The sequence below is a fragment of the Ornithodoros turicata genome, chromosome 10 (assembly GCF_037126465.1).
Source record: "Ornithodoros turicata isolate Travis chromosome 10, ASM3712646v1, whole genome shotgun sequence".
NCBI lineage: Eukaryota > Metazoa > Arthropoda > Arachnida > Ixodida > Argasidae > Ornithodoros > Ornithodoros turicata.
In genome coordinates, this window is record NC_088210.1 from 18424653 (window position 1) to 18437231 (window position 12579).

At 46.9% G+C, this 12579-nt stretch overlaps 1 protein-coding gene across 1 annotated transcript in view; it reads left to right on the forward strand.

Annotated features, from left to right (window-relative positions):
- LOC135370776 (carbonic anhydrase 7-like) overlaps positions 1 to 12579 on the forward strand; it is a 69218-nt gene that overhangs the window by 52261 nt on the left and 4378 nt on the right. The window contains exons 5-7 of the mRNA XM_064604612.1: positions 1046 to 1138; positions 3933 to 4163; positions 6139 to 6273. Coding sequence (XP_064460682.1) covers positions 1046 to 1138; positions 3933 to 4163; positions 6139 to 6273 — 459 coding nt within the window. The remainder of the gene's footprint in view (positions 1 to 1045; positions 1139 to 3932; positions 4164 to 6138; positions 6274 to 12579) is intronic.

A 12579-nucleotide genomic window follows, 5' to 3' on the forward strand; every position in this document is an offset into this window, starting at 1 on the left:
AGGAGCGGCGGCGAAAGAAAGCTGAGTCTGCGAGACGGCGCCGCCAAGCTGAATTGGAGTAAGCCCGAAATGCTCGTTTGACTGCGAATGCTGTCTTTGCGTTAGCGTTGTGTAGGGTCGTGTGAAGGGTTGTGTAGCGTTTGTGAAAGAGAGTTCCCAAAGGGTTTTCAAGCTTTAATGCCAACGCATTTCCGTCGGATCCACCAATGAATCAACCATGATTTTTTTCAAGCCAAGAAAGGCTATGGGCTTGACACGAACGCGGGAACACAAACATGAAGACACACGCGAACAAGTGCTATGTGGTATGGCGCTGTTGCGCTATAACCATCACTCTTAAAAATGAACTTCACCGCATAGCACGCTCCTAGCCAACCATGATCTCGAATAACATCGTTCTCTTCCCTGATTGGCTGGAAACGGTAGGTGTGCACAATTTTGTGACAATTATGAACAGCATAAGCGTCACAAAAAAGGTGTACGCCTCCCATTTTCAACAAATCAGGGGAAAGAACGATGTCATTCGAGATGATGGTTGGCTAGGAGCGTGCTATGCGGTGAAGTTCATTTTTAGGAGTGTATAGGTCACACTTCCGCGCAACTCCTCAGTTCACCCTCTCCCTCAACCTCTGACGTAACCTAACGCGGCACATGATTGGCCGCCCTCCAGCACAACAAACAGGATGCTGAGAGCCCACGTTGGTAGGTTCACGTGGGAGGGAAGCAACGAAGTAACCGCAACCACAACGTCGAGCACGTTGGTTACTGCGCGCCGACCGGTGAGTGGAGGAACGCTGCCCACGTGATTTCTCGCCCCATTTTTTCCTCTCCTGTGCAGAAGTTCAACTTGCACAGAGTATTGTCGCTCTTCGAATAAAGCGAGTATGAAAACAGCATTCTATGACTATGTGCGTATGGTGAACATAGCCCGAAAAGTATTGTGTCTTCTGGGTATTCTTCTTCCACTTCTTCGTACATTCGGAACGAAAAGGCCTGTCCTTTTTTATCGCTTCATTTACTCACGTGTTTCTTTTTTTGACTGCAGTTGCATCTGGTACATTACAAGGAAGACTATGGAAGTGTTGCAGAAGCATTACGCAACTCTGACGGAATTGCCGTGGTTGCTGTTTATTTTGAGGTAGGTATGTTAACTGCTCAAGAATTAAACACAAAATTCATATTGGATCAATAACGCGGTGAAACACGTATTCGCTGGCACTGTGAGTCTGTAGCGTAGATCAGCAGGCACGAGGCCTCGATGGTTATAACTAATCAGAGAGCAAAATCAACGCCATCTATACACAGCAAAATAACCGTTCTTTGGAAGTTCTTCATATTGCAAGAACCTTTCTCTGATCCTCTCATATTGTTGCGAGAGGCACAGCGTCAGGATGGTAATGATTTAATGCATGAGAATGGTTGCGCGTGACATGCACTTCATCTTCATCTACCGGCCGTTGAACGAAAGAGTGCCTAAGGCTTCCTGATCTCCGGCTGTCCTGCTTTCGCAGAACATTTTAAAGGTACTGTAAAGCAGCACCGATCAAATGTCATTTAGTGTGGCTATTCGATAGTCCAAGCCACCAGGACAAAAACTGTGCAAGTTTTATTCCAATCGACGGTGCAGTTAATTAGAAAATTACAATTAAAGATTACGGGCAACACTGTACTAGGTATTCGAAATGAATCCGTACTTCTGACACATACGGCGGCAACCACATTGCATGCGTATAACACTGGGCCCGACATAACAATCCACCACAACCCACCATAAAATCCGCCCCTGCAATCCACACAACGATCCATATCTGAGGATAAACGGATAAGCGAACTGAAATGAAATGCTGAGCCGTTGAAAAAAATGTGTCAGCCGGCCAAGAAGCCAGACAACGTCGGGACTTGTTTGTTCACAGAGGTTCACAGAGAGAGTTTTTCGTTCGAAAGAGGCCGCGAACAAAAGGAGGGCGCAGGCGCAGCAGAGAAGTAGGGAGAGCCCCCATCGAACAGCGGCCAGCATTGGGCTACTTCGCAAAAACAGGGGTTAACAGTTTAAACTGTTAACAGGGCTTTCAGAATGCATAGGTAAACAGGAAAACTAATAATATGGTTACTAAAATAACGAAGTTCCGATATCATAGTGTGTAATACCAATTTTCAGTGTTGCCCGCTGTACAGGGGGTTGTTTGACACCAGGCGTCGCACCGCTCCACTACGCCGCATCTTTCATGGCAAATAAAAAATATTTATAGCGCGTTGTCGGTCGTATGGTTCCGCATATGGTATTTAGAAGCAACAAAGTCTCTAGTCACATCACCGGCATATCATGCTTGTCTACTGCTTTACAGTACCTTTAAAGCTGAAAAATACGGACGAGTTGAAGAACTAAAAAAAGTTGTTTCTCGAACGGTTATTTTTCTGCGTAGACTAAAGATGCCTCCTCTCCCCCTCCGTTACGTAGGCACGTGGTGGTGGTGATGGAATTGCTTGCCGGTATAGTCGGCCACGCTCGGGCGGCCAACGTCACGACTATCGCAGGGGGAGATCGTGCGTCCTGGGCCGACTTCACAGGGAACTCTGCCGATATTTGTCTTAAAGCACCCCGTCTGAGTAAAACCCAGGGAAAACGCCCAGACAGCACAGCCGGTGCCCAGATTCGAACCCGGGTCATGTAGGAATGTAAAGGCGCGTTGGCGTCGGCTTCAGCCATTCTCCACAGACGATTTCAAGCGCAGAAAGCCTGTGGCTATACGAGCGGCTGACCGCGCGTCTGATGAGGGGTTGTTTCCATTTTATCGGGCGCTGAAAAACATGGTTGTGATTGGCCGCTGAAAAGCATGGCCATGATTGGTCGCCGAAAAGCATGGCTGTATGGCCGCTCCCAGCGCCCGTGGCTCAGTGGCTAGCGTGCTGGTCATGTCACGTCGAGACTGGGAGGTACCCGAGTTCGAATCCCGGTGCCGGCTGTGCTGTCTGGGGTTTTTCCTGGGTTTTCCTCAGACACTTTGTTATATGTCGGCGCAGTTCCCTTAGAAGTCGGCCCAGGACGCACATTGCCCCAGGCCGTCAGTCGTGGCGTTGCCCACCTCGTGAGGCCGACAGCGGCGCGCCCTTTCACTAGCGCCACCACCTGTGACTGCAGGAACTACTTTAGATTGTGGGAAACTAGCGATTAGGCCTTGCTTATACAAGATGGCCTTCGCAAAGTGCTCCAGGCATAGTCTTTGACTCCACACGACTTTGGCCCACAGGCTTTGACCCCGCAGGTAGGCCCACAAGACTGTTGGGTTGGAATATCCAGTATACCGCATAGCTTTGAAGAAATTTTGTTGCTATCTATTATCTGCAGTATTGGCTTGCCGAAAACGACAATGCAGCTAATTTGCGGTCACGAGATTGTGGTCACTGGTCAAATTAGATTGACTCGTAATCCGTTTGCTGTGCTACCTTAAAACCTGTGCTACCTTACCTGTGCTAACTTAAAGGGGCTGCGACAGGATATCCTAGGTTATTAACGTAATGGTCGTATTAACGTAACAGTCAGATTAATGTAAAAGACGGTTCTTTGAACCGATGTGAACCTACATTGAAAGTTTCACAGCGAAGAGGGTAATAGAAGCGGAGAAAATTGACACTGCGAATACCGAAACCAATGCGACTCTGAAGTCACAGACCTCACCGCCGCCAGTGGAGCAGCGCACGTGAGGTCACGTGCTTACGGCTGCCAATGGGAGCAACTCTGAGCTCTGTGGCGTCTGCGCGTCGCTCGGGATGAGTGTGCTCAAGGGCTTGTATCTGGCTAAGCACGACACGTAGGAGAATAATGCTTTCTTCCTCAGTGTTTTGGGCATACAGTACTATGCGTCCGTGCTGCAATGAACCACGTGCATGAAAGTGCCGGAACCCCTTTAACTTAATTATATGTGTTCTTACAGGTCTCCAGAAAGCATAACAACCAGTACATGAACCTTATAAGCGAGCTGCAGAACATCAGAACAATGAGCGACAGAGGAGTACCGATTCAAAGACAAATTGTTCTCAACAACTTATTGCCGAGGCGGTCAAAAGACTTCTTTAGGTACAATGGCTCCCTCACAACGCCGCCCTGCTCGGAAGCTGTCATATTTTCGCTTTTTAGGGAAACCGTGCCACTTAGTGCTGGACAGGTAAGACCTCATCCGTATTCAAAGTGTCTATATACCTTCTGGTACATTCTTGTATGAGGGGCCTGCTGCACAAATGCAGTTGTATTATACCTACTGGGGGGGGGGGGGGGTAAACACTGTTTCAGATTGGTTTTCCAGTATCACCATTTCTCACACTGTTATTACACCTTTCAGTTGAGGTCTGCGGAATAAAAAAGCTGTGAACTTGCAAGAACACCCTTTTTACGTATAGAAGAGAAGTTTAAAACAGATACGAACATGTGTGCTATTGATGGATGGTTCCCTGCTTGATGACAATACACACTCATGGTTTTAGACTAAGGTTGTGGAAGTGGATGTGCTTCAGTCATGTGTGGACGGTGGCAAGGGTCCGATGTGCGGGGCCTGTGAGGTGCGCAGTGGGTCGTCCGTACGCGGGAAGACATGGGAGGCGCAGGATAGGTCGTTGGGTACGTAGAGGAATCCACGAGTAGGTTGGGGTCACAGCTGACAAAGAGTAGTTTGTAGACGGGCGGGGAACTGTCTCTGAGACGAAAAAAAGAAAAAGAGTTTTGAGCAAATGAGTAACTGGCCGGGTAACGCGGAGACGGAATCCATAGACCATTCGGCGGCGGAGCGGGTTGTACTCTGTTTCTACAGTGTAGCGGATGCCCAGGAGGACGGGCGCCAGGTTGTCGAGCCAGTGGTTGCAGTCCTGGTATACCATACTGGCGGTTTTGAGGAGGCGGTGAAATCGCTCCACCAGACGATTGGTCATAGGTTAATTGCTGTTCTGTAGCGAGTGATGCCGATTACCTTTAGTAAGCCGAAAGGAAAAGGTGGCGTGCACATCTTCCGCACTGGGCCCACTGGCGAACGCTACAGGAGGTACACATAAGATAAATATGACAGCGCCACGTGCACTGCAAAGTTAAAAGCAAAACGAATGTACCGTGAATAGTAAACTGTCGTGCGATAATTAACTAAGCAACGAAAAAATCTCCAGCGTCGACGACACACACACACACACATAAAGTGATGATGATGAGATGGGGCTGATGCCAGCCAGCAGGCTTGGCTATGGTGAGCTCACCATAGCTTGGCGCTGCCCAGTGCCATTTGTAGATAGTGAAAGATGAAGATGAGGATTCAGGTGATCAAAGCAGGGTGGAGAGGCCTGTTGATGATAGGAAATCCCAAAGGTGACGTAGACCTTGATGCATATGAGCGCTACTGGACCAGGGGCCAGCACCTTGCCTATGGTAAAGGGGCCGTGGTCGATAGCATGCATTCCGTGCTGCAAGATCTTGAATTCCGGTTCGTTGTTGTTTGTACACGTGTATGCGACAAGCAAGCGCACTGCCACTCCTAAGCCAGGTCACGGAAACGGGAGATCGGTCAGAATGGAAAGCGACGGAACCTCTGGGGCCTGGGGTGCACAATATATGTCAGGGTACCGTTCTTGCAGTCAACGACGTGTTTTTGGTGCGGGTCGTCATAAGCGCAACAATCCTTTAGGATGTGCTCAATGGCCTTCCTGGTAATTTTAATGCCCTTCTGGTTAACTGTGTTCGGCCCTGCATACTCTAGGACGGTAAGCTCAACGTAAGGTGAACTATAGTCCGTCAGCCCGTAAAAATATTACTGCGCGGCAGATAGGATGGCTGGACGCAGAGAGGTCATGCTCTCTCCCTGCGCAAGATAATGTAGTCCATCGTACACAACCTGCTTCCGTATTGGCCGTTATGACTGGCCGCACGACGCTACGCTGCAGCAGAAAGTGCGACACTGATGGCGCGTGGTGGCGCTGCAGTATTTCTCCTGGCGTGCTATTGCGTCTGCTTATCCTCAACGGCGTATGTAGTTGACGGACTAGATTTATATTCCTTCTTAAGTTGAACGCGACTATAAATAAAGAAGAGTGCTGATAATATGAGGAAATGCATACGTGTATATACTCATCTGTTTTGTTCACGTATTTATTCCATCTGTGCAGCTCGAACAATTCCGGAAGCTCCGAGTAGGCAACGAGACTTCTCCCGTGCTGGTGGATAACTACCGCCCGTTGCAACCTCTGCGTGGACGAACTGTCCTGAGAAACTTCCGCTCCAGTGCTAGACCGCAGACAGAGGTACACGTTGGACTGGTGTCTCTTCTGCTCTTTCTACTTGCTTCTGGTGGTGGATGGTGGCGGGAGTGTGGACTGCTCTCGATCTAGAAGCGTTCCTTCTACTAGGCAAAAGAAATTGGGCCAGCTCTCTATGGAAGGGGCCTCGCACTATCGTACCTCACAGTTTGCAGACGCTCGAGTGTCCCGACATCTGTTATTGCGTATCTGCGTCTGATGTGTGTTTGTGTAGCTGCCAGATTTGTTCTCCTTTTTATTGTGGTGACAAAGTGCGGTCAACCGTGATACGTAGTGCGCACCGTTCCTTACCATCGTTTGTGCTTACTGAATCGACATATCACTTTCGGTAGGTAATCCACGAATTTTTTTTTAAATCAACTTATCGTTTCGCCTGTTATTAGGTGAGGAGAACGAAGAAACCTGACAAAGAATCCGTATACCGTGTATTCACACGAGCGACATCCTCACGGAATATTCTAGTAGAAGAAAAAGCGAAAACACTGCTCACAGAGCCGAAGTTCCGTCCCGTGTTATGTTGAGCATTCACACGGTGGGGAATATCGCGAGTGACGTACTGCGCATTTTGCAGACGACACTTAGCAGACGACACCGTCTGCGTCTTTTCATGTCGTCTGCTACGGAATATCTTGTGGTTGCGTCGCAGGTTATTCTCCATGGGTAAGCAGTGTAAGTGAAGACACGACGTTGAGCGTTCGCGCTCACGTGACAGCAGAAACCTATGACATTTTCGGATCTTCCTCTTCTGGGGGAATGTCGCTCGTGTGAATACACGGATAGTATATTGACGTACACATACAACTGGAATAATATCGTATTTATCCGCATAATGAACGCGCTATTTAGCCCGCCAGAATGTATAGTGCCATAAGGAAGCGCGTTAATTATTCGAGGAAAACCGGTGCTCTACACGGCTATACGGTGGCTGTATAGTCACCGTGCGGTACTTGTTCCCGAAGTATGTGTGCGTGAAACACGGAGGAAAAACAAATAGCAGCAGGTGGACGCCCTCGTTGCGGGGACGTTTGTCATGCGAGTAAATATTAAGTTCTTTTTCCGGTTTGCTCTTCGGCCTCAAAGGGTTGTCAAGTGCAACACTTTTCACGATCCCGTACAGGAATATAAACTGAACTGTACGAGGCAAGTAGCGGAAAACAAAATTTGTTCTGTCCACCCTATTCCTAGAGATCAGCCGTTGATGACATGCAACAACGAAAACGCCATGTCATGCTCGGAGGCTCTATCGGTCCAAAGCTTATATTGCTGGCAAATACTGGCACTGGAACGGAGTGAGTTCCGATAGAGAGCGCCTATTGATGGATTCCCGACTCTTTGCGACGAATGTACCTTCAGAAGGTCTTCCGTTCACAGATAGAATAGAAATAGAAAGGCGTCGGAATAACGCAAGCTCTTACACAAATGTTCATGTGTCCGATAGTCTCATCGCCAAACATGGGATGTCGCATGAGGTAATTCCCTTATCTTGCACGAAGTTTGTAGTCCTGCTTGTGACAGACTTGTCTGTAACTTCCAAAATGAACTCCGAGGACAGGCCAGCAGACAGTCGAGGCATTGCAGGTAGACTGTGCCAAAGTATGCCTCTCCCGGATGGTGGCGCTGTGCAGAGCACGGGACTGCGCAGCCTCCCCTCGCAAATGATTTTAGTGGCATTGTTTCTTCACCCGCGACACTGCCGATAGGGGATCGCTGCGCCACGAGCTGGACATTACAGACAAGTGTGTCGCAAGTTGTACGTCCGGGAATCAGGGACGTGCCCCGAAATATGTTCGCCAAGCTTATATAACCAGGCCATGCCACATTAATTGCCTGATTCCAGTACGATGAAACCGGTCCAGTGACTTACTTGGGAACCTTTGGCTGACTATAGAGGCAACAGTAACAGAGCGTGGTGACGCAAGGTTGCTTTTTGCTACAGACTTTTACTATCACTTTTACTGCTACTACAAACGATTACAAGCTCAGTCCAGTTGGTGTTTCGACACACCGGTTGCAAAACCAAATGAAAGCTAGCCGAGGAGTACACAACGACGTCAAACCAACGGTGCAGACATAATCAATTCAATTTGCGATTCAGTTGACGCAGATACGTGTTTGCAATTCTCTGTGACTGTTCTCGAGACCAGTGGGCGAGACACTCCGACGCACTTTAGCATTAGTCATGATCACGCCCGCAACATCGCATCGTAATTTCGCACCCCGTAACTGTAGGAACTGTAGGAAATAGCAGGCATGTGTTGCGTCAAAAGAAACATAGCATTGCCCCAGTCAAAGTAGGTGCACACAAGTCCAAAAATTCACTTGCCGGCACCATTCTGTTCGTAAAAATCGTCACACGTAAAATCGTCACGTTTTTGTGTCCTATTTCTGAGACGACTTCGTATTCCTCTATCCTTTCATCCTGTCTTTATCCCTTTTATTCTTCTCCTTTAGATTACTTGACTGCTTTACTTGATCATCCTTTAGGCTTGATTAGGCTACTATAGGTTAGGCCTGGTGTGCTGAGAGGACTATTAATATTTGTTTTCCGATGAAATGTCGATTATTTGATGGACTGATCAGGAGACTAATACGCATGGATTCCCCGGATCATGTTCTGCTATATGCTGTTATTAATACGATGTGCCTTACTTGAAGAGACCACGACGAGTGTCTTTGATAATTTTGATTATTCGTACACTTTCGGGTACGCCGCAGCAAGCCACGGGAGACGCACGCCTCACAAAAAAAAAAAAAATATTATTAATTTGCTCACTGTTAATTAGCGGCCAGATTCTTATCTGCGCTGATCATCGCTATGAACATGGACGCTCGACGCGATGTCAATAAATGCCGGAAGGACAGAGCACATTAAGCATGCAACTGAATTGGATTAAAAATAATGTGTAGATTGCGACTCCACAAACGACCACAAGTGCTACCGCTCGCTTGTACCGCTAAAAGGTGGTTAACTACTAACCACCACAGACTGGTAATGGCAGCATAAAGAGTATACGTATACGAGTCAAAAATGATTGTGGGTAAGCGTGCAAGATGACCGGACATCGCTATATACGGTCGGCCCCGTGCTGACACCTCGCGTCAAAATGTTTTGTCCGCTTCGATGTACGATATTGATTTTTGACAACCTATCAATGTCACACGCAACGAAGAACGCACCAGACACGCACGAATAAGATCACGAAGTGATTCAGTACGTCTTGGGTTCAGATTTTTCGGATTTTTCTGAAAGATTCCGACACAAGCACACACTCACACACATTCTTAAAAATGAACTTCACCGCATAGCACGCTCTTAGCCAACCATCATCTCGAATGATATCTTTATCTGCCTTGATTTGATGACAACGGGAGGTGTACGCCTTTTTTGTGACACTTATGCTGGTCATAATTGTCACAGAAAAGGTGTACGCCTCCCGTTTTCAACAAACCATGTCAGACAACGATATCATTCGAGATGATGGTTGGCTAGGAGCGTGCTATGAGGTGAAGTTCATTTTTAAGAGTGCACGATTAAAACTTACAGCAATTTGGATTTATCCGAAAAACTTTCCCCTTGAGGGTTCCAGTAACCGCGAGCTCAGCAAGAAGAGCCCTGATGATTGGACGAGCTTGCTTAATGCCTCCTCTCACTCCTTCTCACGTGACATTTTGAGCCAGAATGTCAGCCAATCGCCGCAGACGATTTCAAACATAGGCTTGCTGTGGCTACCAGTGGTTTCCCATGGGGCTCATGGCGGCTCATGCGACCGCCGAAAGCACGGTTGTGATTGGCGGATTTGTGATTGTTACGTCACTTCGTTTAAGCCATCACGCTTTGTTTCTAGGTCGTGTTGGTTACCGGCCGCCGCGACAAGGAAAGGCCGACCCTCTTAACATAAATGGCGCTCTATGGCCTTTGTTGCCTTTGTGCCATTAAACACATAATCAATCAATCAATCAATCAATCAATCAATCTTAACATAAATCCACTGTGCAGCCATTTAACGATGCGTGATGTCTCCGTGAAATGCAAGTGAACTCCATCCTTGATTAGAGAGGTCCCTCAACATTGCAGTCACTGCATAGTGCACCCTATTTACACGGTACAGCCGTCACTTTTTCTTCGAATTTCGGACATTAACTCAGTTGTGAACAATAAACGACAAAAACATTCCCAGTAAATAATTCACTCCGAAAACACCTTCTGATTACCTTACACGATTACCTCTGATTACACCTTCTGAAATGAAAAGAGAAAGAGGGAGAGAGGGAGAAACTCTGAAAACCCGGAACCTTAATTATAACGCAAGGTGTCTGTTAGTTACAGAGCCCCCAGGGGGTAGGCATTGTAATCCAAAGAGGAACAACGACGAGAGCTCCATCTTATTCTGGACTATATAGAGGCAGCTAGCATTTATTTGTGTTACATTCCGATGTACTTAAACCACCTTACACGGTCTCTTCGTGGTCTCTTTGAGCTATACTGGATTGATAGACCATGAAGGATAAATGTGTACTAACCATAATATCTTATGGGATGGTGTCCGACGTGGGCATTGTTGTACGTTACTGTCACGTGTTATTATAGCTATCAACATATAACGAAAGCTGTGTATGGCAGAACGACGCTGTTTGACTTGTACTTCGGTGATGTGTCAGGAATGTGACATGAGGTGATATTGTGTCCTAACCGCGCTTAAACTGACGACTGACTAGAATCGTTCCGTACTCTACGATTCTGCAATTAAGATATAGCGTTACTTTCCTTTTGACATACCGCGAGTAGATTCAGCCATGTGAATGTATTCCAAAAGCAGACATCCACGTTTGGCGCGTCTATATCTGAACCATGTTATCATCATTTCTTTCACCACCCTCCACGATAGCGAAAATATCTCGTATACTAGTTGGCAGATGCATGTGATTCTCACTGTACGAGGTCATCGGACTCTGCGCCATCTACCAGCTGTGGGGGATCTGGTGTTACTCGGCAGAGTGCGATTCGATTTCGCGTGGCATTTCTTTACGTATCAAGCTGCTGAAAAAACACAAAAGTCGGCATTCGCTATAGTTCCTATTCTACTGCAAGTTAGGTTTGCGTTCCCTGCGGAAAATTTCATTCAACAGGATGTCGTGGCTTTTCAGAAAAAACAAAACAAAAAAAAAACAGAAAAACTGTCGGCATGTCTACATCCGGTGACGTAATCGAAACCTGCGGCACGTTGCCGGGCATCGGAAATGTGTGCCACTGAGATAAATGTGTTTTGAGATATGTTGAAATATAACCAGGAAGTTTTGTCCGGAGTCGGTGTTTTTGATGCTTGACTCAAAGACCGGAAGCTATTAATGCTTACGTCACGTGTTGGAACGCCAGGCTATAAAATTAAACTCAAAATTTAATTGAAATAATTCTCACAATGATTTATTGTTCTGTTTATTTTTTATTTTAGGGTTTGGCTCTGAACTGATAAGTGATCGTTTGTGCAGTTTCGAGTGTATAGACGCCGCCAAATTGGTTGATTTAGAGGCCATCCTGATCGCGGCTTCTATAGTTGGGGGTTTCTTGGTTAGAAGCCATCATGCGGGAGATAGTTTTGGGAGGCAGCTCTGTCCGTTCATACTTAGAGTATGCTCCGAGGTCACAGACAGACATTGTGTCGTCTTCATGGGTCCTGGCAACATTGTTGATTAGAACACGTGCAATGTTCAGAGAACCTCTAAACGTAAAAAGGCGCAAATATTGTCTGACATGTCAGCATGAAAGATTTCCTTATGGTAAACAACCTGCGTTTATTTATATCGTTAACCTAACGAAATATACTGAGGGGCATTGTTATTGTTTGCATGCTGAAGGTTTCGTGGGGCACTAGGCCACAAAACGCGGTATATAATATACTTGACTTGTGTCACACTGAGAGGAACTTAGTGAAAGCTCGTGTGTTCCTCACAGCCGATTTGAGGGTAAAGTTCCCGTATATAGAGCGCATTTACGTCAAGCGTCACAACTACACCACGGATTCATGGTATCCGTGAAAACTAGCATGAGATGTTTCTGTGCCCAAGGCATTATTACTGCCGGTTGAATCTGTATCTTCTACGCGCGTCACCGATTTCAAAGTAAGAACAGGAGTAGATGGTGCCTTATAGTATAAGTTGAATAAGGCGGACGAGAAATATAATGCCAGAAACTTGCAGCAAATCGTCACGTTGTTTTGGCAATAAAATGTTCCAAGTTATGTTCCTACACTCTTAAAACGGAACTTCACCGCACGACACGCTGCTATCACCAAC